General features: G+C 41.2%; 1 protein-coding gene across 3 annotated transcripts in view; it reads left to right on the forward strand.

The window, feature by feature from the left end:
- The window catches only part of LHPP (phospholysine phosphohistidine inorganic pyrophosphate phosphatase), a 108,482-nt gene that overhangs the window by 19,659 nt on the left and 60,934 nt on the right, over window positions 1-27,889 (forward strand). For all 3 annotated transcript variants that reach the window (XR_013393216.1, XM_028730003.2, XM_028730004.2), the window contains exons 4-6: window positions 2,832-2,895; window positions 4,411-4,503; window positions 15,164-15,255. Coding sequence is in view for 2 of the 3 variants with exons in the window: in XM_028730003.2 (XP_028585836.2) it covers window positions 2,832-2,895; window positions 4,411-4,503; window positions 15,164-15,255 (249 nt within the window). In the remaining variant the exon portion in view is untranslated. The remainder of the gene's footprint in view (window positions 1-2,831; window positions 2,896-4,410; window positions 4,504-15,163; window positions 15,256-27,889) is intronic.

The raw sequence follows: 27,889 nt of genomic DNA on the forward strand, positions 1-27,889 counted from the left end.
GTTTGCAAAGACTACCATGTATTTCCCCCCCCCCTAGCTCCCATTTTTAAAAGCACAGGAGAACAGCAACTGTCTCAGAACAACATGAAATCCGTTTTGCACCTAACACTGCCTAATTTTATTAAGGCTGCCTAACACTTGCTGCACACCATTTAGGATGTTTACAAGCTACAGGCTCTTGGGCTTCAACACCATTCCCAGCCTTTTATCTCCCTCTATCTCTTTGATATGTTGCTTTGCTTAATATCCATCCTAAAGAAGTACTGATCCCTAAAAGCAATTCTCAACCAGTGTAACTGTTTTCAGTAGGGGTAATATGCTTGCAGACTGCTGTCCTTACCAACATTTTTGCAGCAGCATTTTTTTCACTAGTTGCAATTTCTGGACCATCTTCAAGGGCAGTCCCATGTAGGTTGCATTACAGTAATCCAGTTTGGAGTTTACCAGAGCATGAATAACTATGGCCAGGCTATCCCTATCCAGAAATAGCTGAAGCTGCGCAGAGGAGCTCCTAATCCTCAAGCCCACCTGGGCCTTGAGTGACAAAGATGGTTCCAGGAGCCCCACAAACAACACACCTCCTCCTCCTTCATGGGAAATGCAACCCACTATGAACATACTAATAACACCTCACTCCAAACCCCCTGATGACAGCAGCCTCATATAGAAGTTAAATAACATGGGATCCCTCAAGAAAGCTTCCATGGGAGCTGAGCACCAATCACCCTATGCTATTCTCTGAAATTGTCCTTGAAGGTAGGAGCAAAACCACTTTAAACTCATGCCTCCAACTCCCTCAGACAGTATCATGTTCAATGCTGTCCAAAGCCATGGAGAGGTCAAGGAGAATCAACAGGCTTGTCCTCCCCCCTGCCCTTTTCCTGACAGAGGTCATCAGCCAGAGCAACTAAAGCTGAGACTGCGTTGAAATAGGTCTAGAATGATAATCGGTTTTATGCAAGCATTCCTGAAGCTGCTCTACCACTACGTTCTTGAGCACCTTGCTGGGAGCATGTACAAACTGGGCGCCCAGGAGCCCTGATTTAAGACTGTGCCTCTAACATTGATTCTCCCAGTGAACTTGGTAGGTCTTTCTTCTGAGTGGACCTGCTTTGATGTGGCCATTGATCTCAGTGTGGTGTGCCTTGATCCCCTAAGCATGATTACTTGGAAGAAAGCCCAAGTGAATTCAGTGTAGTTTACTAAATGGGTCAATGGCTGGAGCTTTTAATGCACTGGACAGTATTGGAGTGCATCCATTTTGTTTTATTCCTTGGAGCTGTCCCATTTGATTTATTTCTAAACAGCTGTAAGGCTTTCTCAGAGTAGTGGTGCAGGTAGTGCAATGGAGCTAAGTAGGGGTCTGCTGTGATTGTTGACTTCCTCTGAGTGTGTTTGTGTGTGTGTTGGGGAAACAGACCAAGTCTTACTTGGAGTGAAGTAAATGTTGCAGAAATATGAAGTGTACAAGACCTTTGTAATTCAAACCTCCTCTTTAGGCTTGTAACATCTTCCATAAAGGGGATCACTTTGCTTTGTGTGAGAAGGTGACATTAAATTTGCTTTGATTCAAAATTGAGCTTCTGTGGCAGCATCTAGCTGCAGCAGCAGTGCTTCTACCAGCAGTTATTTGTTTTCATGTGGTATTTCAGTAGTAATCTCTCTCTCTCTCTCTCTAAATATATATAACAGAAAAGTATAGATAGAGTTCACTCCTTAAAAATTACTTTGAAGAAAGAAACGAACGTTCTTTCAGCTAAAGTTTTAGTGTGCTCACTTAGAAACCCAGAGCATTAGACTTACTGGAGCAGAATGCTCTCCTTGTGAAACTGGAGTGATTTACATTTAGCATCTGTTTTGGGCCGAGAGTGGGAATTGGCTTTGTAATTTCTTCTGTCATGCCACTGTCAGAAAATTAAGCTGTTTACGCTAGACTATAGAAGGTTAATGGCTGTTCTAGCAAAGGTCAAGTGGTCATTTTAAAGAGAGGCTATGCTGAATAATCGAAAATGGCAGAAGGATAAAGCATAAAATCTTATCTGACTGCTCATCCTATACATTTCTGCTCTCTACCTATCTGTCTTGGGACTTGAAAGAAAACACTTGCCTTATCCTGATTGTCTCTTTTACTATTTCTAGAAAAGAAATATGCTAAATAAGATTCTGAATATTCACTAAAAGAATGGCCCTGGCTTCATTCCTGAGCTTAGTTTATTTGGAGTAAGTTCTACCTCAGCATTTCTAAAGAAACATGGTTAAAATAATTGGTCAGCTTGGGCGGCAAACCCCTAGACCACTTAATCTTGTGTTTCTGGTTTGGCTAGTCAGTGAGATTCTTCACTTACAGCGGAAGAAGAAAGAGTGTTTAAGGTGTGTATGTACAGAAGGGAGTTCTGGCTTATTGCCACCATCTTGGTGGCATATACACCCATTTAGTAGTAGTAGGAGGAGGAGGAAGAGGAGGAGTAATGATGATGATGTCATAGGACTCAACTGGACAAGAGATCAGGCCTCCCGCTTCTCTCACATTTTTGTCAAAAGCAACCATAGTGAACCCACCAAATTAGTTCATGGAAGGTGAGGTTATCAGGGACTCATGGTCAGGATGTCTGTGTATTGTCTCCAGTACTGGAAGCGGTGAGCTTCTGAATGCCAGGTGCTGAGGAGGACAAGTGGGGAGGGTGCCACTGCGCAAATGTGTTTCTTGCAGGTTTCCTTATAGGGAACAGGATGCTGGTCTAGATGGGCCTTTGGTTTGATCCAGCGAAGCTATTTGTATGTTCTTAAGATCTAAACGTATTTGAATCTAATTTTAACCTTTTCATTTCCAGGCGTTATTATAAAGAAACAGATGGCTTAAAACTTGACGTTGGGGCATATATGAAGGCACTGGAGGTATTTTATAGTTCAAAGGGATATGTTTATTGCAAGCATTGTACTGCACAACCACATTTGTTTGTATTGATCAGCATGTGGACACAAATCGGATGGAGGTTTCTTATATTAGAAATTGCAAGTGGGTCTCAGTCTTTCTTGGGCTTTTTTTCTTTTTTTTTTGGAAATAAACGTTTTAAAAAGTCCTCGTTACTTTGGTGGTGTTGATTATTTGGAGGAGAGTAAATATATTCAGCTGTAAGAACAATGCACAGCTCTCTCATTTACTTTGGAACCTTTTGCTCCGTAAAGCTTAGGAGTAAATGCATTTCACAAACTGAGGGGCAGAGCTAAGAAGTGGGCAGGGAGGTTGCTCATCAATTTTATATGTTAACAACTGACAAGGTTCTAAAACTTCCGAATGGGTTTTATGATCCCTAAAAATACCAATATGTGGATGGAAGACGGCATGCAAAGACAGTGGTGTTGTGGGGTCCCCTTTATAGCAGCAGTCCATATCACATGTGAGCTGTGACAGTGCTTTAGCAAATAATGTAGCACAAAAGGTGGAGCCTGTTGCCTCCTCGAAGGTGGCTTGCCAAGCACATACCTCTTAATTTCCCCAAGATTTCAAGTGTTCATTTGGAAAGGCCTCTTTTGTTGCTACTTTTATCTGCTGACCTTAATTTCCTTAAATTTTTGTATTATTTTGCTGTTGCTGAATTTATTATTGTTGTTGACCTGTATTGTTCTGAGAACGTTTGAGAACGTTTGTATTGAAGGGTGGCATATAAATGCATAAATAAATAAAATCTCATTAACCATAGCCTTTGACCTTAATTTTAAAAAACGCACAACACAATTGTGGTTGGAACTGTATTTACCCTGTGATGATGCCACCTTGCCATTGTCAGTGGTGGCCAGTGAAGAGAAATGGAAACAGGAGAACTCACTGTGATAATAATGCTCCCATCACAGGGCGAGTGTTCCTCCACAATTGTGAGGGAGAGGAACTCAAGGCAGTGTTCCCATGCTGCACATAGCATGTAATTCTCACCAGAGTATGTGCCAGAGTCTGTAGGCATGCACTTGCATCTTTGAAAGATTAGGCTGCAAGTCGCTTGAAAGAAAAAGGCAGGCTATGTTAGTAGTGGTATGTCAGCAATGAGCCAAAGCATGAAGAGACTTGTTTCTATCAATTGCAGCATGCCTGTTATCTGCTACTTTTTGTGATACCATTACATTCTTTTCAAGTAGCCCACAGAAACTCATAGCTTTTTTAAAAAACCAAAACCAAAACAAACAAACCCAATTTCTGGATAGCTTCAAAGAATATGTCAGGCTTATTACCAAAAAATATAGGTGTACATTGGAAAATTGCACAATTATTTACACATGATTATGATGATGATGGGCAGGGGTACCTTTACCTTTACCTTTATGATGATGATAATGCTGGTGGCCTTATTTCTGTGTAAATCAATCAGACACCTTTGTTTTGAAAGTTAACCATGTTAATTTTGTTTTCTCATCTAGTATGCATGCGATATTCAAGCGGAGGTGGTGGGAAAGCCAGCCAAAATGTTTTTCCAGTCAGCCTTGACAGAAATGGGCATTGAACCACACCAGGTAAGCTTTCTTGATTAATACCATCTGCGTTGATTCTAGCAATACCTCCAGGGGGTGGTTTGGAAGGGAAAATATAATCAAACAGTCTACTTCCACAAAAGGTGGTATAACATGGGAGCTGCGAACTCGCAAAGGACTTCTGCTCCTCTTCTGTGAAAAGAAAAATTGCATGGTTCCCATGTTAAATTGCTCACTCATGGAGATTACTCACATGAGTTGGGTACTGTTTAGTTTCTTTTATTTTCCTTTACTCCCTCCACCCCACTTTTTAAAGGATGAGTTGGCCATAGAGTATTTGCTTGAATACATTCATAGTGCAGAATGCAATTTTAAAAAATGGCTTCTTATCTTTACCAAATCTTGAGTGTGTTTTGACATTGTAGGATCCACATAGTTCATGTCTGTCAGGGACCAAGAGTCAGATTCCTCTTCATTGAGTAATGGAGGTGAGGACTCCTTTAAGTAAAGCTGGTGGCCTCATTACAACTATCACTTCCAACTATTTTCTCCCTCAAGCTTTCATACAATGCATTTCTCTCCCAAAGCAGTCTTCAGTATTGTTTCAGATTTAAAAGCAATTAAGTTCATAAACATGTTTAAGACAATAATATTATACTGCTTTTCTTTTATGTGCCATAGCCTTTTAATTTGCTGTATCTTGTTATACAGAAGTTGGAGAAAAACATGCCCTGGCTCCACTTTAACCCAGTGGTATAAGTCCTCCTGCGACAGCACAAACTTTCACTTGGAAGGAATAAGAGTTATGAATTACAAGATAATAATTCCATCCAGTGGTTTGGATGATATAAAGAAAAACAACAGCATGTGTTGTGTCTTAGAACCTAGAGCTGATGCTCTGACCCTGTATTTCATGCTTTGTTTGTTTTATCGCATTATAGAATATAGGCATTGAGAAGAAATAGTAAGTCATCGAGGCTCAGTTGTCCGTTGGATGATTGTCCCTTAAATAGATTTTAGAAGGGGGATGTTCATTCTAATTTTGAAAATATCAGACTTTGGAATTTGAAATTAAAGGAAGCTTTCCCTTTTATATCACATTCCAAAGTTCTTCTTTTTTGAGTATGTGTGCCTTCTGTGTCCATTCCCTGTTTATTCTCTCTTACATTCTAGCATTCGGGAACACATTGACCCCCTTTTATACACAGTTGTTGTTGTTGTTTAGTCGCATTTGCGCACACACAGAGTCTTACAACTGACTGGCACTATGGTAGTGTTGCAAAACGGTTAGAGTGTTGGACTATGACCTGGGAAACCAGGGTTCGAATCCCCACCCAGCCATGAAGCTCAGTGGGTGACCTTGGGCCAGTCAGCGTCTCTTAACCTAACCTACCTCACAAGGTTGTTGTGAGGATGAAATGGGGGAAGAGAAGGTACACCACCTTGAGATCCTTGAAAGATAAAGGTGGTCTATAAACTTAATAAATAGATATATAGTGCTTCCTTCTTCCTTGTCTGCTTCCCCACCAGCACCACACAGCTGTCTCTCGAACCATAGTGCTGATAGCTTCGCACAGTTCTATATGGAATATTCATAAATATTATATAACCCTTCAGCAACTGCACGGAGGTCATTTCAATACAAAGTCATTATTCTACTGCCAATACAACCTCAAAGCATGCAGCCTGTGTTTCCCACAGTTGTTTGTGTGGCTTTTTTTATACCAGTTGTTTATCTGATTTTGAAATTGCAGAAAGAGAGTTGTCTTGCCAATGTTCTGCACTTTCATTTGTTAATCTTATTTTGCTCACTGCAACCATCATGTGCCCTAACATTGTCCAAATGGTGTGGCTTTGACCACAGTAAATAACAGTAGAGGAAATTATTCCTGTGATACAAAATTCTATAGGATCCTTCCCCACACAGGCAGACATATAAATGAAAGAAAGCTTTTTATGGCATTTAGTCATACTAAATTTTTTTAAAATGACTTTTTATCCCTTATTTTGCCAGGAGTTCCTGAAAATGCTGCTCTGTGACTTTTAAAGACAAGCAGTCTGTTAAAATCCTGATCCTGGATTTTAATCCTGATCTTCTTTCCTAGTTATCACGTAGCTAAGCTATATGTTTCACTTTTTGTAATCTTCCTTCACAAGTCAATCCTTAAAGCACTTTTAACTGTTTTTGCCACTCTTCCCCAAGCTCTTTCCAATTTGTTGCTATCTTTCTAGTAATGAGATGGCCAGGACCGAACACAGCATTCCACTTGTACTAATCCATTAATCCCAGTTTGAAGGGCCCAGTGAACCAAAAAAGAAAACAGAAAACACTGCCACTTATTTTTTAAAAAAACACCACACACATATGATGAAAAGGTGGGCAGATTTTGAGGAAAAAGCTCAGTGGGCTTGCATCTGGTTGTTTTAAAAGGAAGCAACACAGGAACGACATAAACCCTATTCAGACACTCAGCCTCCTCAGGTGTAAACAAACATTGGGATAAATGGGAGGGGGGTTTGCCAAGCCCTGTCCCCTCCAGTATATCATCTGTATGTGATTCAGAGCCCTCAGTGTGTTTGAAGGCAAAGGTGTCTGAAGCAAGATGCTGATATTTTGAACTCTGTAGTGCTATAGGAACATTAGCATTCAGACTGCTCAGTAGGGTAAGACTTGAGAAACCATTGCTGGTAGTGTTGTGCTTAGATTTCCATTGTCTTAACAAGGAGATGGCTCTTCCTTGTTGTGCTTGGCTTGTGCTACCCAGAAAGATGTCTCAGTGCCTCACAGTGTTTGTTTCCATTTTTTTAATGGTTGACTGAGATGAAATTAATTGGGGACCAGCAACAAAATGTGCTCCCAATCAGAATTCCGACAGGAATGTATAGAAATATACATGGTATGGAAAAAGTAGATAGGGAAAAGTTTTTTCTCCCTCTCTTGTAATACCAGAACTTGTGGGTGTCCAGTGATGCTGAATGCTGGAAGATTCAGGACATATAAAAGAAAGGTTATAAGGTATATAAACAATGGAACTTGCAGTGATGGCCACCAACTTGGATGGCTTTAAAAGAGAATTAGACATATTCATGGAGGGATCAGATTCATGGAGGGATCAGATTCATGGAGGGACAGTGGATTCTACCTCCACTGTCAGAGATAATAATAATAATAATAATAATAATAATAATAATAATAATAATAATAATAATTTATTATTTGTACCCCGCCCATCTGGCTGGGTTTCCCCAGCCACTCTGGGCGGCTTCCAACAAAGATAAAAAGTACACTAAAATGTCACATATTAAAAACTTCCCTGAACAGGGCTGCCTTCAGATGTCTTCTGAATGTCAGGTAGTTGTTTATCGCTTTGACATCTGATGGGAGGGCGTTCCACAGGACGGGCGCCACTACCGAGAAGGCCCTCTGCCTGGTTCCCTGTAACTTGACCTCTCGCAGTGAGGGAACCGCCAGAAGGCCCTCGGAGCTGGACCTCAGTGTCCGGGCAGAACGATGGGGGTGGAGACGCTCCTTCAGATATACTGGACCAAGGCCGTTTAGGGCTTTAAAGGTCAGCACCAACACTTTGAATTGTGCTCGGAAACTTACTGGGAGCCAATGTAGGTCTTTCAAGACCGGTGTTATATGGTCTCGGCGGCCACACCCAGTCACCAGTCTAGCTGCCGCATTCTGGATTAATTGTAGTTTCCGGGTCACCTTCAAAGGTAGCCCCACGTAGAGCGCATTGCAGTAGTCCAAGCGGGAGATAACCAGAGCATGTATCACTCTGGCGAGACAGTCCGCAGGCAGATAGGGTCTCAGCCTACGTACCAGATGGAGCTGGTAAACAGCTGCCCTGGATACAGATTTGACCTGTGCCTCCATGGACAGCTGTGAGTCCAAAATGACTCCCAGGCTGCGCACCTGGTCCTTCAGGGGCACAGTTACCCCATTCAGGTAACTGGTATTCAGAGACAGTGAATACCAGTTGTTTGAGGCTCAACTTACTTGCTGTGAAACAGACAGACGTGTTCTTTTCACCTGAGCAATGCATGTATTTTGTACACATCCCCCCACCCTACACATAGATTATCTTTCACACGCGAAGCAGCCACAAGGAATGGCTCAAGAATGCAGCCATAATCATTGTGATTTGGGGGGAAATAGCTGACAGTTTTATCTAGTACATCGAGCTTGTCTGTTCGTGCATGCAAGGTTTGTTGCGTGTGTTGGTATCTGCCTAGGATGATAAAATAGGGCCTAGCATGCTGACATTCACCTCATAAAATTGTTCAGGCCCATTTATGTATTGCACTTAAGTATAAAATTAGCTGTATCATTAAATCATTGTAAATTCCCATCTGTGCTTTATCAAACATTACAGTGGGCTCCCCCCCCCCCACTTTCTTCATTTTGCCACTGCAGTGTCTTAAACCGTTTCACTGCGGCAGAGCTAGACAGTGGCTAAAGTTTGAATTTTTTGGAGTTGCTTTAATCAATAAAGTTATCACCAGTCATTTCCCTTGATAACTGCTTTGTAAAGAGAACCTGACTTTGCTTGCTACAGCTGAGATGTTTTCAACCTGCTCTTGGAATAGAAGGTACTCCCTAAAGTCCAATTTTCATTTTAACCTTTCCTCAATAGCCTAGAAAAAAACCAGATTGCTGGTATTACTTTAATAGAAAGGAAATTTAAACCTCTTAGAGGTAACCTGCTCCTTCTTATGATTCAATAATATGACAAAGAATAACACATCTTTAAAGGTTACTGAAATAGCCTAATTCATATGTTTTAGGACTTCTGTAACAGTGGGTGATTTTTACTGTATTACGCTAAAACCTAAATAATGTTAAGGTTCCAGTACTTTAATGCCATCATAAAAAGGTCTATCTGAAGCAAATTGTCCTGCTCTAATGGGAGTTGCAATGGGTCACACAAGAGTGCATAAACTACTGGTAGTTGCAAATTCCTGATTCTGATAGTGCCAAATATAGGTATGAAATGGTGCATAAGAATGCATCCCTCGTTCCCATGGGTCCATAAGGCAACTTTCCCACCTTGTCCCAATGTCATTATGCTGCACTAAAAGCAAGAAGGCGATTTGCCTAGTTAGAAACCTCTGCTTGGTGCAGTGCATCCTGGATATCATTGAAAAACGGAAACAATCCACAAATGTGAGGCTGGTTGAAAACTTGAGAGTATGAATAGTGGCTTTACGTTTTCTCACTGAGCTGGAGTGCTGCATGCACACTGGTGGCATGGGAGTAAACTAGCATGGAAGGACAGGTAAACATCACTCTGGCCCTGCCTCACAGCTCTTCAGTCAGCAAGTGGTGTAGCCTCCTGTTTTGCCACCCTATTTTTGTCCAGGTACCTTAGCAGATACATCAAGAGCAATATTATTTTAAACCAATGACAACACACCTGAGCTGCTGCTTTCTCAATGGTAATAGAAGATTGGAAAGCTGGAATGATCTTGGACTCGTGCGTAGATAAACACACAGTAAATTGTTTTATACTGAGTCAGACCATTGGTTTATCTAGTTGTGAATGATGTACGCCAGGTGCAAGTAGAAGGTAGAACCAGGACTAGTAGCAGATCTGGGTGAGTTTCCAGTAGACCAGCGAGGATTTCTGACTCCTAATTATTTAATAATGCAGCAACAAATAGGCTCCCCCTCCCCCAAAATTAAGGTCAATCCATCAAAGAAAGCTTGGGACGTGGGAACCAAAATTGAATTTATGCATTGGAATGATTGTGTGGCACATTCTGGTACTGTAAGCGAATTCCTGGGCTTGGTAAATGCTCAGAGCCACCCTGTTACTTCATTGTATGTCTGCCTTGCATAGCCAGTCTCTTGCCCTCTTAGAAATAAAGTTATGAAGCCAAATGCACAGGTACCCTTCAAAGCAATTTCTGTGGAATGAGCCAGCCTGGCTGCTCCCACCTGTAACTGGCTTTAGCCAATGAGGGAAATTAGATACCGGTAAGTATCTTTGTGTTTAATGGGGTGGCCTACACTTTGGTTTACGATTGGCATTGAGGAAAAACTAGGATATTGCGCCTTTAACAGCTGTGTGGCAGACAGAAGTTCAACATGCTCAGCCTTTTCTAGTACAGTGGTACCTCGGGTTAAGTACTTAATTCGTTCCAGAGGTCCATTCTTAACCTGAAACTGTTCTTAACCTGAAGCACCACTTTAACTAATGGGGCCTCCCACTGCCGCCAGGCCGCCAGAACAAGATTTCTGTTCTTATCCTGAAGCAAAGGTTCTTAACCTGAGGTAATATTTCTGGGTTAGCGGAGTCTGTAACCTGAAGCGTATGTAACCTGAAGCGTATGTGACCCGAGGTACCACTGTCTAGAAATAGAGTTATGGGAAATGCTTCACCATGACATTACTGTGTAATTTTGTGTTATGCCAGATTCATATGACAACTATGTTATATTACACCATACCCCAATGGCAGCCATTTTGTGACAGCACACTCTCAAAATTTGAAATGTTCCTAGTGGTTTAAAAATGGCAACCTTTGTTCTGCCAGACAGATAAAACTCCAGGTAGATAGAACTCCAAATAGATAGAATCATCCCCCCCCCCCCCCGCCGCCGCAAAAAAATAATGCCACAGGTACTAAGCCTTGCAAAGGAAAAGGCAGGAGGGGCTTTATTGAGTCATAGAATCATAGAATCATAGAGTTGGAATAGACCACAAGGGCCATCGAGTCCAACCTCCTGCCAAGCAGGAAACACCATCAGAGCACTCCTGACATATGGTTGTCAAGCCTCTGCTTAAAGACCTCCAAAGAAGGAGACTCCACCACACTCCTTGGCAGCAAATTCCACTGTCGAACAGCTCTTACTGTCAGGAAGTTCTTCCTAATGTTTAGGTGGAATCTTCTTTCTTGTAGTTTGGATCCATTGCTCCGTGTCCGCTTCTCTGGAGCAGCAGAAAACAACCTTTCTCCCTCCTCTATATGACATCCTTTTATATATTTGAACATGGCTATCATATCACCCCTTAACCTCCTCTTCTCCAGGCTAAACATGCCCAGCTCCCTTAGCCGTTCCTCATAAGGCATCGTTTCCAGGCCTTTGACCATTTTGGTTGCCCTCCTCTGGACACGTTCCAGTTTGTCAGTGTCCTTCTTGAACTGTGGTGCCCAGAACTGGACACAGAACTCCAGGTGAGGTCTGACCAGAGCAGAATACAGTGGCACTATTACTTCCCTTGATCTAGATGCTGTACTCTTATTGATGCAGCCCACAATTGCATTGGCTTTTTTGGCTGCCGCGTCACACTGTTGGCTCATGTCAAGTTTGTGGTCAACCAAGACTCCTAGATCCTTTTCACATGTACTGCTCTCAAGCCAGGTGTCCCCCATCTTGTATTTGTGCCTCTCATTTTTTTTGCCCAAGTGCAATACTTTACATTTCTCCTTGTTAAAGTTCATCTTGTTTGTTTTGGCCCAGTTCTCATTCAGGAGTATTCATTCCTGAACTTTGATTATTAACCATTGCTGATTTGGCCTTTTTTAAGTGTGTGAGATGATTGACAGTTGCTGCCACTTTCCTCCCTGCTACATTTAAGAGATTAGGTTGTGACAGAATGCCTGATTCAATTCCGCTAGTAAGTTTTACGAATAAGCAGAGTTTGGGACTCTTTGCTCTTTGGCCATACTAGTCCATATTATTTGGACCTCTTATATACATCCTCATCTGGTGATCATTCTCATGCTTTCCAAAGTGAGTATTCCAATATTGGCTTTCCATAGCTCGTTGGTCCACTGGTCACAAGAAAACAAGGATATGTGTACTGCAATTTTACAACAGCCACTATCTCAAGGAAAACACCCATCTATGGTTGTCTTCCTTTTGTGACACATCTCTTATTTCAATGTCATTTTGCCTCTTGCAGACCTTCTAAGTCTATAATAGGAATTTTAGTTAATTTAAAAAGATTTCCTCATGCTAATTGAACAAAATAACTGTGCTCCCTGTGTAAAATCTGTGGACAAACAGGAGATCTTTTAATTCTGGCCTTCAGCAGGCATGTGACCTTTCGGTTTTATCTTTCCCCCCCCTCATCCCTCTCTGCCTGTCCCCCCCCCCCACCTTAGTATATTGCAGTCAGAGAGGAAGTTAAACCTAGGTTTGACAGGTAGAGTTTTTTATTTCCCTTGACAGTGCACCTCTTGACCTCTATCTTCTTGCCAATGATTTTTTAAATCCTAAATGATTTGGGAATAATTGCTCCTCCTTTAGTGATTATTGCCCTTCACCGATAGTAAATCTGTGAAATCCCAGGGGGCTGGAGTACATTTTTGTATGCGTATGCCACAAGCTGGCCTGGATAGGCACTGCTGCTCATGTGCAGCTGCACTTTCAATGTGGATGGTCTTCTCGCATGAAAACTTCTCTTTAGAGACAGAGAGGAATACTTCACCAGTAATCAAATGCCCCAGTTAATTGCAGCAAGGGATTTGATCCTTTTTAGGCCCCTCATTTTGCAGGCATTTTCCTTGGAGCTTTATAAACCACTGGAAAACTGTGTTTCCTTAAACATTTGATAGCAAACAGAACAACTGCCTAGGCATAGGCTCCTGGTTTAGTGGAAGGGAACTTGGCCCTGACCTGGAGCTGAGCAAGTCACGCAATTGTTTCCAAAATCCATTAAATTTGAAATTTCCATTTTGAAACAACAACCACATTTGAACACTCAGTTGTTAAATCAAGATTCCTACTTATGCTACTGAATTATGCAGCTTTCTATGAAATCTACATAAAAATTGTAGTGGAGACAAGAACACCAACAGCTGCTGCCACTTCATTCTTGCCTACTGCTGTTGGTTCCAGTTGCTGCTTAATTACTTTGATCCCTACTAGTAAGAAGTAATTATAAAAATAGGATTGTGTGATCATAGGTATCCAACTCCCCAGCTGAGCAATGAGTTCTGGAGCCAATGTAAAATGCAGCCAAAGTCCCTCATTTGGGGACTTTAGTTACATGCAGCTAGGCCTGGAATTAGATCCATTGCCCCTAACTTTCACATAAATGCCAAATAATATACTATTATAAGTTTGTGGGTGCCAGACCACTCCAATTAATCCCTGGACCTAGCAAGTGTTAGAATTTAATCACAGCTTGGGGTGTAAAGATGGTGCCAGACCTCTTTAATTCCTGGATCCAGCAATTATTAAAATCTACTGGTAATCAAGCCAAGATAGCTTCCTGCAAGATGATAGCCTGAGTCAGGCTTCTTGCCAATGATTTTTTAAATCCTAAATGATTTGGGAATAATGCCCCTTCTTTATGATAGAACTGACAGCAGATCATGGTACTTGTTCTATCAAAGTAAAATTCCATTTGGTATGACATGCAATGTTTGTGTCAGTAAGTTGAATTGTCTCCTCACCTTTCTACATGACATAATTCCAGAAAATCTGATACTGGATCCTAATCATTTGTAATATATTCTCAATCTGTTTTAGAATAGGTATATTTTGAGGAAGCCAGCATAGTGATCAACTTCTGTGATGGTATATTACGATAGCCTTTTGATATGGCAGTGATCAGTGTTTTTCCCCAGGAGGTACTCAAGGGTACACAGTACCAGCACCTCATTTTGTTCTTGTTAAAAAGTGTGGCACTTACTGTAACAACTTCATTGTGAGTACCTGCACCTCTTTTTCTAGAAAAAAAGCACTGGATGTGATGGAAAGAGACCTGGATGACATGTCAGCTTAGAATGGTACCAGAACAGCTGGAACAGCCACTGATGCAACTGATTCTATGCATTATCGAATTGGGCAGGGGCAGGACACAGAGAGCTGGATTAGGGACAGCTCATCTATGCATACTAAGGCATTTTGATCATCATGCAGTTAGCAACTGGCTCTTATGATAGCATGACAAATCTGCCTGCTCTGTCTCACACATGATGCAACTGTAGCTGTACTTCATCCACTGCTGTACAGATGTTTTCAAGGGAGAAGTGTTGAGTATTGTTTTTCACATAAAATGAAACCTGCTAAACTTGAATGTCATGATCAGAGGAAATCTTCAGCAAACAGTTTGATGGGCTTTGCAAAATCTAGAGTGACATTTTCCCCACCCCCTTAACATTTAGTTATATTTTAAAAACAAATAACAGGAACCATCACCAAGAGAGACACTGCCAGTCATAATACATTTTCTGTTCCCCTAAAGCCCACCACTCTGTAACTAACTCCGCAACCAACTCGGCAATATGCAATTAATTGCCATTGCATAGTGAGCAATATTTCTCTTATTAGGTAGCAATGGAAAGCACGTAGTACTATTGGTATAGATAGATCTAGGCCGACAGGCTGTGGTTACAATGAAATAAAGCTGTGCCATTTAACCACTTAGTAACTGAAAGATACGATGGGAACGTCTTGAAATGTTAGCATACCATTGCATTGTCTCAAAAGCATGTTGACTTCTCTGATGGTTTTCAAATTGCCTGGATGTATAGTGCTTGCCTCATAGGTAGAGGATGAATTATATTCAAGGTGAGCTGACTTTTAATCAATACGGTGACAATATTATCTTGTTTAATTTGTATGATGGCTGTATTAAACATCAAATCAAGCAGTTTATTATGTCAAGGAAGATGAAGTATGACAGGAATCAAATGCACTTGACACCACTTTTGTCTGTATTTCATTGCTGTGACAGGCCATCATGATTGGGGATGATATTGTAAATGATGTTGGAGGTGCCCAGCATTGCGGTATGAGAGCTCTACAAGTACGGACTGGAAAGTACAGGTCAGTGCACATTAAATATGCTTTACATTCTATGCAGATGATGATGGAAACACAGGATATAACAGTGGCTTGTGATTTACCTTCTCTGACTCAATCCCTGTCTTTATGAAGCTATAGTATGCTTTTAATGCATGGATTTATAATAGGAGAAGAAATAGGTCATTTTGTGAAATAGGATGTTGAAATGCATCATCTGCCAGGTCTCATTTTGGATTGGAATTCGCACAAAGTCCACATTCTTACCATTGAGCCATGTGCCATCTTAATACTTTAGAACACAAACATCTACAGCCAAAATCTCTTTTGACTGTAAAGGTTTTTCAACATCCATTTGAAAGAATGTGACAATATAGGAAGCTGCTTTAGGCTGAGTTAAACCATTGGTCCTTCTGCACTGATTGGCAGCGGGTCACTAGGGTATCATGCTGGGTTATCTCCTAACCCTACCTGGAGCTTCTGGGAATTGAACCTGGAACCTGTTGCATGCAAAGTATATCCTTGACCACTGATTCTGTTCTGCAAATGCTGCTTCCTTATCTTCCTGAAAACATGAGTTAAGAGCCTTCAGTTTTTCTTCTAACATGTTTTGCCCTATAGTACTGGTCAAAACACAGATTCCACAGCTGTAACATCACACTTTTCAGCTGGGAACCATCTAATTCATACTACAAATATGTAGAGATTGTAAAAAATAAAAAAAGTAAAAATAAAGTGTGATATGTGAGATTCTGGGCATGAACTTTGTTTGCTTTCATCAAAATTGATAACAGCTTACTCAAGACAACTTGTAGCTAGCTGCTTTTCAGTCCTTGTTCCCCATTATTTCCTATGAAAACCTAAACAATTCAACCAAATTCTAATTTCTTCTCTGCAGAGGCCACCCACATTTCACCTATAAAGCTCTACAATAATGATGAATGTGATCTAAGGGAAGCCATCAGATTATGATAGGACAAGCGTTAGATTCCTTCTTCCTCGCAAAGTGTCATTAATGACATGAAAAACACACTGTCATTGTAGCCCTGCACTTTGGAATACTGCTAGCCCTTCACTGTGGCAAGTTAAGAAGTCCCTTCCCTGACTTCCCAAGCAGATTGGAAAGTAAAAACACCTTCGCACTATAGTTCCTTACATTTTTGAAGGGCTGTAGCTCAGTGGTAGATTATCTGCCTTGGATGCAGAAGGTTCCAGGTTCAATCCCCAACATTTCCTGGTAGGGCTGAAACCCTGGGGAGCCACTGCCAGCCAGTGTAAACAGTACTGAGCTAGATGGACCATTGAGGTCTGAAAAAGCCAGCTTCATACCCATCTATGTACTTTAGTTCTTAAGTGTGCTAACACTGGGCTTTGTGCATCCGTACATTGGCTAGGTGGCCTAGTGCAGAGCTTTGCATGTACATTGGGCTCTTAAGACCTTTTGTGCAAATTGTATCTCCTTTCACCACTTGGCAAGCAGCTCTGTGATGCAAGGTAGTAATCAGAGCAACAGGAGAAGATGCCATTGAGACTAACAGAAAGGAAGCCCAGGTGTGTATGTGGAAGTGTCTTTGCACATCTAAGAAATGCTCTGAATCCCAGATAATGTGTAAAAGGAGACATGGGGAATAGTTGTTTTTAAGAGTGACAATACATAAAAAAGCCCTATAAAGAATCCCTAGGGACTTTAGAATATAACATAAAGGAAAGCATAGATGGAAATGAAACGCAAGAAATTCATCTTGATGGTTTATACTATTTGAAATCCCAGCTAATATATTTTGCGTTGCTTTCACTGTTTTAAGAGTATGATTGCTCATAGAATGTGCGTTTCAGATAGAGATGAGTGTACTACATCCTAGTGCCCTTAGATGGTGCCATTAGTACATTTACTGCAGCTTTGACCAACGTTCTTCCCTAGAGGCTCTAAGCAGCAGTTGCCAAATCACAGTAAAACTTGAAAGCTTTGTTAACAGCTGCCAGTACAATGGCATTTTCCAGGTACCTCACTGATCAAAGGTTTCCAACTTTCTAAGCTGTCAGGTAAGTTTGTCCCATGAAATTCTTTACAAATCCATGCTTGGATTGCCTGAAAAGCTTTCCTTCCATTTCTTACAAAAGATTGGTGAATGAGCTGATCAAAGCACACACACAGGCCCAAACCTGGTTGAAAACAATGTACAGATTGAAACATCACATCCCACCAGCCCAGCCCAGCCAGCATGTAAATGGAAAGCAGTTCTTCTTTAGATTGGAATGTGCGGCTCATTTTAAGTAAAGTATAATTTGTCAACAGATATGGAGACCCATGCTTTTTTGACAGCTAGGTGTTCATAGTATGGCACGTACTGCCACGGCTACAAGAATGGCCATGAAGCTTTTTTCAAAGAGGAGGACTGGGGAAGTTCTGAGTGTTTCATTTGGCCTGCAACTCTTGATAGATTCATTCTTACACTTCTAAAATTAAAATGTCTTTTAGACTATGCTGCCTATGAGCTATGTAACAGTTACCTCTGTGCAAGAGTGATGCCAAGATCCTTCCCATCAATTATGCAGTTCATATTACTATTCCAATACTTTGTTACTTGAGAACACATTACAGTAAGAGGGTAAAACTACCCAGTGGCATTTGCAACTGTCTTCCCAAATTGGGAAGGGCTGCACAATGGATTGGGTGTGTCGTTTTGTGCAGGTGAGGAGTCTCTGGTTTCTTATTTGCAGGTATTGTAATTGAAATATTAAATCCTGGTTGACCCGAGGCTCTTTCTTGGCTAGCATCACTTTGGTTGAGCACAGTTGTCGAGGTTCACAAGATACCAAGAGGTTGTAAAATGTTCAGCTGTTTTTGGCAGATGTGAGGGGGAGACTCACAGTACTGTTTTGGAGCGCAACAGATTGAAATACTCAAGCAGGCTGAATCAAATAGCACCAGGGGGTGGAAAGAGACCAACCTAGTCACATAGGCTCGACGTGTTCTGCCAGGAGTCTTAAGTTTTCCCTTGGCATTCATTCCCCTACATGCTAGGTGACTGTGGACAGAAGGCGGCAGTGTTTTCCCTCCAGCTTATAAAACAGAACCATTCTGTTCAGGAGAGTGGAAACAAAATGAGTAGGCTGTCCTGTGTTATTCTCACCCTGATCTTGATCTTGATTTAAGCACTTCCTGGCTAGCATACAACAGAGGGTTATAAACTGTTGGGTTTTGTTTTAAATGCGTTCTTGCTCTCAATGACGGTTCTGTAATATCTGGTCAAAAAAACACTATTTTGAAGAGCCTGGGGTTTTCACATCATGGTACAAATTGACAAATCGGTTTTATGGCAATAATGTAGAAGTTAAATTTTCTGGTTTTAATGGTTGCTTTCATTCTGAGAGTAGGTACAACAGATGGTTATCCATTAAAGCCTCATGGTATTTGTACAGAAATAATGGGGGGAAAGCTACAGAGACGACTTATCCAGTGGGATGATGCTAGTTTACAAAATGAAGAACTACTTCTGGAATTTTTGTTTATAATAGAGATTTAAATTCCACTTTAAAAATTCATTTAAAATCCATTCAAAATCCACTTTAATCCCCTTTTTCCTACTAGCACCAAACTTAAGGTGGCATACATGTGACTCTTAGTATTAATGGACTGGGCTCCCATCAAGGGCCTATCAACACTATGTATTATCTGGACTTCCTTAAGTTTTTATGTAATTGCCTGTGGATATTTAGCAATTTCTTAGAATTCAGGTAGATTACTTAATTGCATGGTTAACTGTTACGAAGGCCAGGCATTATTGCATGTGCAAAAAGATAGTGTAAATTCTTTTAAGGAAAACTCGGAGGTTGGTTGGTTCATGTCACTCACTTATTGTTGAGTTCTGTGCGGACTTGCTAGACTAGGCAAATTTCGAGAGCCACTTTAGTTTATTCAGGTTGCCTGTCAAGCCAATTTATATTTCTCCTTTCCCTGCCAATGCATTATTCATGAAGCAATGTGGGTGACTGGACTGAATCCCTGAAAAGAAAGGCATTCTGTGCAGGCCTCTCCAAAATTTCCTACGGAGTGTCTGTGCTCTCCTGCATGGTATAATCTGCAAGGACAAACCTGCCTCCATTTTGAAGACAAGCAACACATAGCTGAATTTCTGCGTTCAGTCCCAACATTCTGTCTCCTGTTCTCTCTGCTGCGAGTTTTAGAACAGGGTGGGATAAGGGTTTTTTGTCTGTGCTAATCCCAACCTTACAGTAGCAAAACCCTGCTGTAGAATAGCCATGGTAGTTACCCAAACATTTCAGTGTTTTCTTCTGCTCCCATGGCTTGTGGTATGATCAATTATTTGCTAGCTCATCACTTAGAAGCCCCACTGAATATTATTCCAAAAAGTAACAGAGAGTGGTGTCTTAAAGAAGCTGGTGGGGCTGCTGAAATGTGCTTCAGAAGCATTAGCATTGGAGACAGCTGTGCAATTGTGGTTTCACTAGTGATTTCCTTCCTTTAGACTGTGGTTCCTTCTTCTGGTTTGCATGCTTCATGTGGAAACTGCAGTAGCTTTTCCTGGACACCATGCAGAGAGAGGCTAAAAATTAGATCTGTTTGTTCTGTGATTAAATCAAAGTAAAAGCATTATATTCTGGCAATGAAATGGTTGCATTAATATCTCCAGCCAACTCCATTTAAATTAGAAATGTTTAACAAATGTTTTTACCCAAGGCTGTAGTAACTGCATACCAGACCCTTGGAACACCTTGTGATTTAAGATACAATAGTGTGGTCCAGAATAACGAAGATGGTTTCTCTACAGTAGCCTAGTTCCAGTGGGCCTTCTTATTGCCTCCTTAAACCCAGAAGTATTGCACAATGACTTGATCTCTCAGCAGCCTTCATTACTGTTGACCAGGCTTCCTCAACCTTGGCCCTTCAGATGTTTTGAGACTACAATTCCCGTCATCCCTGACCACTGGTCCTGCTAGCTAGGGATCATGGGAGTTGTAGGCCAAAAACATCTCGAGGGCCAAGGTTGAGGAAGCCTGCTGTTGACCATAGTATCCTCCTGAAGAGGCTCTGTGGTGTGGAAGACCATAGTACAGTGTTTCCACTCCTATCTGTGGGACCACTACCTGAGAATAGTTTTGGGGGGCTTCTGCTGGACCTCTTGGCTGGATGAGAGCCAATAAACTGAGACTGAATCATGGTAAAATAGAGGTGCTGGTGGTTGGTGGCAACCTTGACCTGTACTTTGGAAGGCAGCACTCTCTCAGAAAGAAGAGGGTTCATAGCTTGTGGGTGCTCCTGAAGCCAACACCAGCTTGTTTGACAGCTGTGATTATTTATAGACTGGGTGAACCTGGCCATGGATATCCAAACACAATCCATAGGGTTTGAAGCTCTAAATGGCTTGGGGCCAGGTACCTTAAGGACCACAGCTCTCCCTTATGAACCTGGCCACAGGTGCCAAGTTGCCCCCAAGATTGAGGGGGCCTGATGTGTGTTGCCCATGTGTGCGACGTCACAACGTCTGGAGAAGGCAGAGCTCTCTGGAGGAGCCGGCCACTGAAGCTGCGCCGCACTCTGCTCTGCGCTTGGCCTCCTCCATCCCCTCAACATTGAGGGGGCTCGGCCCCCTTCTAACAAATATTGAGAGGGCCAAAGACACCTCAGTCCCCTGGAATTGGTGTACCTGCACCTGCCTAATATATGATCTTCCTCATTGGCTGTTCTTCCGGTTTCGTCACATCATTGGAGGTAAGACAGCTGATGACTGGAGAATAGGCTTTTCAGCTGTAGCATGCTGATTGTGGAATGTTCTTCTCCAAGGAGATGCACCTAGCTCTGAGTTATGCTTTCTTTTTGGCAGTAAGTGAAAATCGTTTTATTTGCCCAAGCCTTTTAGAGCAGTGATGGGGAAGGTGTGGCCTTCCAGATATTGTTGGACTCTGGCTCCCATCAGCCCCACTCAGTATGGTCAATGGTGAAGGCAACTGGGAACTGTAGTGCAGCAACATCTAGAGGACCACAGGTTTCCCACCCATCTTGGAGTTTGTTTCCCCCCTCTGCAATTAAACTACTCAGGTTTTATTGTCTTATTGATATTGTCTCTGCTGATTTTTATCGGCTTTATGTAAGCCGCTCTGGGAGCCATGCCAGCTGGAGCAGTGTAAGAATACTTAAAATAAATAACTATTTGAAAAGCCCTCTAGCTACACATTGTTATAGCCCTAAATGCTTTAAGTGCTCTAAATCTATTCAGCTAGCAGACTTGCTACTGCATGGACCCTACTGGGGTGACCATGTGTCTGCAGCTGGCTACCCTTGACTAGGGGGAAGACATAATATTACTTCTTGGGTCTAAACTACAATTTCTGTAAACTGGCCAGAGGACTTTGGTTCATGGGCAACTAGAAATGAGAATGAATGAATGAGTATATAGATTATTATTAGGTAGTGACTCAGTATTCCTATTTAGTTTTGTGTGTTCAGTATTAAATTATTCCATGGCTTCTTTTGTGGTAGTCGTCGTCAAATCTCTCTGAACTCAGTTTTCCTTTCGCCACTGAGTAGTCTGAACAATGGTATTTACTTTACTCTTGTGTGAAGTTGACTTGTTTCCAACCGGTACATGATGCAAAGTGTTTCTTCTTTTACTGAACATAATGCCTCCATTTGCGAGGGAGGGAAGACTCTGTCCCATGCTTTTCTGAATTCAAACCCTCATTTATCCCTTGAAATGCAGTTTATGGACAGTGGGACCTTCAAGGGCTTCTCATCATCACGTGGACTGCCTGAACACAGAGCTAGGCGAAGCCGCTGCTCTGAGCTTTCTGTAACCTGTTACAAAGTGAACCTTTGTTCACACTGTGAAAGACTTTTTGCAGTTGAATAACATTAGCTTCTGCTAAACCATTGGCTGCAGGGGACTGAATTCAGACCTAAAAATAGGGGAATGTTTAAAGAGTCTGTCCAACTCAGAAGTGAAGAATGTGCAGTTGTAACTAAGCTTGACATCTGCCTGAAGATTACATCATCTGGAGGGGGAAGGGAAAGCTTTCAAAATCAAACTTTTCTGAAAAGTGCTAAACAGCTGTGTCAGCTGATAATCATGCAATGTTTCTGTAGTGTGCCATGATATTTTTTTAAGTGTAGAAATGCAAAAGAGAGGAAAGCTTTGAAGAAACAAGCAAGTTGGTCTTCTCTCTAGATAGACTATTTGCAGACTGCTGGTGCTGAAAGACCATTAAAGGTTCCTTACGTTGCAACTAAGGAGCTTCTCAACGTTTAGGATTCTTCTGATAAAAGATACTAGCATTATGAGCTTCTATCTATAATATAGTCCATGGATTTGGTAACTTCCAACATATAAGTCGGGGGCTCAGTTAAGAACATAAAAAGAGCTCTGATGGATCAGGCCCTTCTGGTCTAGCATCTTGTTCTCACAGTGACCAACCAGATGCCTGTGGGAAGCCTGCAAGCAAGACCTAAGTACAGCAACACTTTCCTAACTTGTCATCCCAATGCCTTGTTATTATGGAGCCTTAAAAGGACCCCCTCCACCACAAAAGCACAAACCCTGTCCTCCTCATATAGTGTTTTCTTTTAAGAGCTCTCCAAGCACATTCCTCCATTTCACAGCTGGAGGCGATTGTGCAAATTGGAGTGAAGGTTTCACCCTAAATGCAGTAAGCCAGCATAGTGGGTATATTGCAGATATTAATATTGTTCAGTTTGAAGTGACTGTATGCATGAGAACTGACTGCCTTTTAGGAATGAAACATTGTCGAGTCCCATAAACTTAATTAAAACTTTTGCTTGCAGAACTTTCTTCAAAAACAAAACAAAAACATCAAAATGTGACATTCAAACAGTTGCACAAGACATATGCCAGTCGAAGGCATTCTGTGTTCTGCTGCTGAGCTACAGCCTTTGGCATAGGGTCGATCCATGTGGCAAGCTGGTACCCTCTAATAGCTTTCCACATATGTAGAGCAGTCTCCATGTGTACCCAGTCTCAAGCGGCCTCCGCTAGGCACTCATATTATGAAAATGGTGTGCATAACCCAAGTCAGCTTCATGTAGGAAGCGCTTTGTATGAAAATAGCCACCACATTTGAGAAAGAATTGCTTAAAATGAGTGTCTATAATGTGGCAGGTTTTTTTCTCCCTAAATACCCAGCTTTTTTCACATGCTCCTTGTGAAACCAAGTTGATAAAATCACCATATGATGACTGGATTGACTCATATATCCAATTTGCCTTGAGATCAACTACTGCTTTGTGGTGTTGTGTATAGACACTCCTGTGTGAACGTCCTTGACTAAAGTTTGCCATGAAATTCAGAGTGGTCCAAGGAAAGTCACTGTCACTCAATGTCTAATCGTATTATTATATGTAGATGTGAAATTATAAGACACTATGTTTAAATAAAAGTATGTAAGAAATAATACCTCCTTAAAGGCTTTACTGGTTAATAGTATATGTATTTATATATCTATTTCCATTTATAATGGCACTATCAAAATTTAAAAGCCCAGCATAAACCCAGTACAGTGTGCAATACACTTCTATCCTGGAAGACAGAATAAAATACCAAAAACCCCAGAGAGCTTTGTAATCCTAAATACAGAGGTGAGATTTTCAAGAAAAAGAGACATTACAAAACAGACATTTGGCTTGGTTATTCTGAATAAAAGTGGACCCATTGTGGATCATTATACCAAATAGTACCTTTCACACTTTGTTTCCACCCAGCAGCCACATGGAGGAGGAAACGGCCTTGACTTCTTTGTAACTGAAGGATATGAGCAAGTCGGGCAATTATTTTTATTGCTTTAGAACTAAATCAAGCAACGCATGTTCATCTGTTAAACAGATTACATACTGAAGCCCATCCACCTCTTTGACCAAATGTAAACAAATATTATTCACCTCATAAGTCACAAAACAGAGTATAATTGGCTGGTCATGAAAGCCTTTCTTTTGACCTACTATGTGTTGAATGGAGAGGACTGCAGTGATTGCTGTGAATGCTCACAAATAGCAATGCTAATTTGCTGGCACAAACAGGTTAGTCATAATTGCAGATATCCTAAGTCAGGGGTAGTAAATGTGGCACCCACCAGATGTTGCAGAGTACAACTCCCATCATGCCAAATCATTTGCAATGCTGGTTGAGACCAATAGGAATTGTAGTCCCAAACATCTGTTACCTACCCCTGTCCTATCCCATAAGTACTATTGTTTCATTTTCAGATTTCTACATTCAGGGAGTCCCTGCAATGGGACCTCTGTACATGGGAAAGAGTTCTGGGGCATGTTCCAGTGTACGTTTTTCAGTTCAAGGGATACTGGTCAGACTGATTGACTGATTGAACTGAAAACATGGCCTAGAACAACTTGTGCAATATTCTTCTACATCTGTACATTGTGGGCAGGCAGACAAGTCCTTAGAAGTACTGACACTGACAGGGTCAAAGTAGACATATCTGGGACAGACCTGTGTATTGAAATTGGCTCTGTCATTGAGTCCAGGAGCAGAGGAGCAGCATAAAATGAAACCTCCCCCAGCTGGTGCTTTTCACTCCATGACCACTCTGCCACAGTTATGCTTTTTTCCTTATTGAAATTTAGAAAGCAGGAGCAACCCAACCTGGAGAAAAAATGAATGGTAACAGACATTTCAAGGCACAAAACATCAGTAAGGGAAGGTTCCACTTTTTCACTTCTCCTTGCCCACTCTGCACATTAAATCCCCAGACCAGCCTCAACTTGGTATGGATTCAACACCAGACCTGATTTTAACATGTGGTCTGGAGCTATTGTATTTAGTTTGACTCTGCCTTGCAAGAATCTCTCTGAGTTTCCAGCGATTCACAGGAGCCCCTCAGAATGCAGTTTGCAAACCACTGCCATGGCCGAGCAGTTTAGATCAAATGGGTGGCTAACCTGTGACCCTCCCAGAAAGTTGTTGGATTACAACTCCCATCAACTCTAGGCCATCCATCAGGGATGATGGGAGTTGCAGTTCAGTGATGTCTGAAGGGCCACTAGTTAACCCCCTCCCTTTGGTTTAGACTGTTCTTGCTCTGCAGTCCAACAGATTGATTGTTCTCAGGTGTCTTTATGCAAAGATCCGTCAGAGAGAAATATCACAGCTAAGTGAAGCTCCATTCTTCTTATTTTTCGGATTTGCATGGTCTTTTCCCTAGCATTTCTTTGATGTGGACTTTTTTGTGTGTTAGAGAAGCCACATGAATCTTGCCTTTACAATGGAAGAAAAAAGACTTCTGGCTTTATTTCATTTTTTTATTGCCCACTAACTTTTATTAGGGTATCATAGCATGAGTAATTGTGTGAAAGGTTGGGATGTAAACCTTAATGGGTGAAGTAAATCTCCAAAAAAATAAAAAAATAAAATCAGCAGCACATGGCAGCACAGCCGATAGGTCAGCTGTACTATAGCAGGCTCCCAGTTTCATGGAACATTAGCAGAACTGACAGAAATGAATAAAGTTTCCACCACAGATGAGGCAGGTTTTATTCCTGTGGACACAGCTTGTTCTTTCTCCTCTTTTTCTTCAAATATATGTTCCAATAGAAAGCCTATTTCCCTGCCTTCTGGATTCACATAATTTAAAAGACTTGTCAATTACACCTTTTTATGGAACAAGGAATTGCCTTTTTTGACCCATCTAACCTACCTTCTGGTATTCATGGCATGACTAAATAGACTTTTGTTCATCCATCTCCCAGGCTTATATTTCATGGTAGAATACTTGCTTTTGTTTCAAGAGAACACTATGCTGCACAATATATTTATTATTTTCCAAATTCATCTTCTCGCTTTTATATACTATCCCCAGGATACTTAGAATTAACTTCCATCTCTCACTATATACCAGTTTTCTGTCACTGCAAACCCTCCAATATATGAATTTAAGTATTCTATGAAGTTATTCACCCCCTTTCCTTTATATATATATATTTAATAACCATAATCTATTTGCAGTATTTAACTGTACTCGTTTTTAGGATGAGATCAGTTGCTGTTTTAGTGAGATATTGCAAAAGTACCATAAAATCACATGTAAATTAAGAGGTAGTGACTTGATCTTTAGTTTCCTGCAATGAATTTTGTGCATTGCTATGGGTTAAACATGTTGATAGTGCAAAGACAATAAGTTTCTACATTAATACTATATCTGGGTAACCTACATAGGTCTGGAAGTATGGAGAGGCATTCTCATATATTAGCCACCCAATCTTTCAATGTTAAAACATTGACTTCAGAGAGGCCACCACATTGTTGAAAGATTAGACAGTCTCAACAAATCTGTACATGCGTGTGTGTTTAGTCAGTAGAAAATGTGGCACCTGTGATTTGAAGTAATATTCTGCATGAACACTTACCTGCCACCTTTGTTTTATATCATTTTAATATGTTAAGCATATCTTAACGCTGGTGGAAGAAGAGAGGCATTGTGTGCATACCAAGCTGATAACCAGGCCTTTGAGAGAAATAAGCTTAATGTAAATATTCAGGTGTGCTAGGGAGATGAGCTCACACATTGTAGCCAAGGAGAAGAGAAAACCTCATCTCTCATAATGAGCACAATTTAAAAACAGACCATCTACATGCTATTTAGCTAATTATAATGTGTATTTGGCAGCTCTAGTTTTTGCTTAGTGTTGCAATAGGTGAGTGCCATTATTTTGCAGTAGCAATAATGGTGCATCAATAACTAAACTGGAAGCCAGGTCTAAAAACCAAGACTAAAAAAAGTGGTAATGCCTAGATCAGCTTTCCCCAACCTGTGGCCCTCCAAATATTTTGGCCTAAAGCTCCCATCAACCCAAGGCAGCATGACTATTGGTATCCGTCTGCCTCAGGAGACTTTTATTAAAAACAAAAACAAAAAAGATAAATGCAGAAACAGGACAGAATGTAGAAGTTTCACTTATGTGAAATTGACACATGCCAGAAACAGATTGAGCCATCCCTGTTGGATAGTATTTACAATGCCAAGGAAACCTATTGAGAAGTGGTTCCCTCTGGCACTAGAATTTTCATTTTGCTGTGTTGAGATTGTCCCTTGTTTGCATTGCAACTTGAAAAAAAACACTATGAGAATCGGGCTTCAGAATACCCAGAGCAAAAGGCAGTTTCCCATCTGGAACAGATTGCATACATCATGGTTAGGCAAGCTGCTGAGAAAGAAGAATGCTTCATTTGTCATTGTTATGAACTATTGAGCAGACTGAGTGTATGCTAAGTATTCTGCAGCAAGAAAAAGAAACTCATTAATTGCCGAGGTAAGGCATAAACTTAAGACAACTTAAATGTCAGAAGAGCAAGAAAATAACAAATGGAGCTATTCCTGTCATTACTGATCAGCAGGGTAGTTGGTAAGAGGATGGAAGGTCTCTGTTTCCAACTGCTCATGCCATTCATTTGTTAGGCACCAGTTTTAATAATCAGAGTTAGCTATCTTGGAAGGAAGATGATTTCTAATTTTTTGCCTCATTCCTTTCCCCAAGATTTACAGCCTGTTTAATCTGTAAACCATAGATTTGCTTGTATTACCCTGATTGAGGGCTAGCCAGGTGGAGTTCAGCCATCGACTTCTTCAAGTTTAGTTACAGAATCTGTAAACCTCACTGTATTTTCAGTGCCAG

The sequence above is a fragment of the Podarcis muralis genome, chromosome 6 (assembly GCF_964188315.1).
Source record: "Podarcis muralis chromosome 6, rPodMur119.hap1.1, whole genome shotgun sequence".
In the NCBI taxonomy this organism is placed as follows: Eukaryota; Metazoa; Chordata; class Lepidosauria; order Squamata; family Lacertidae; genus Podarcis; species Podarcis muralis.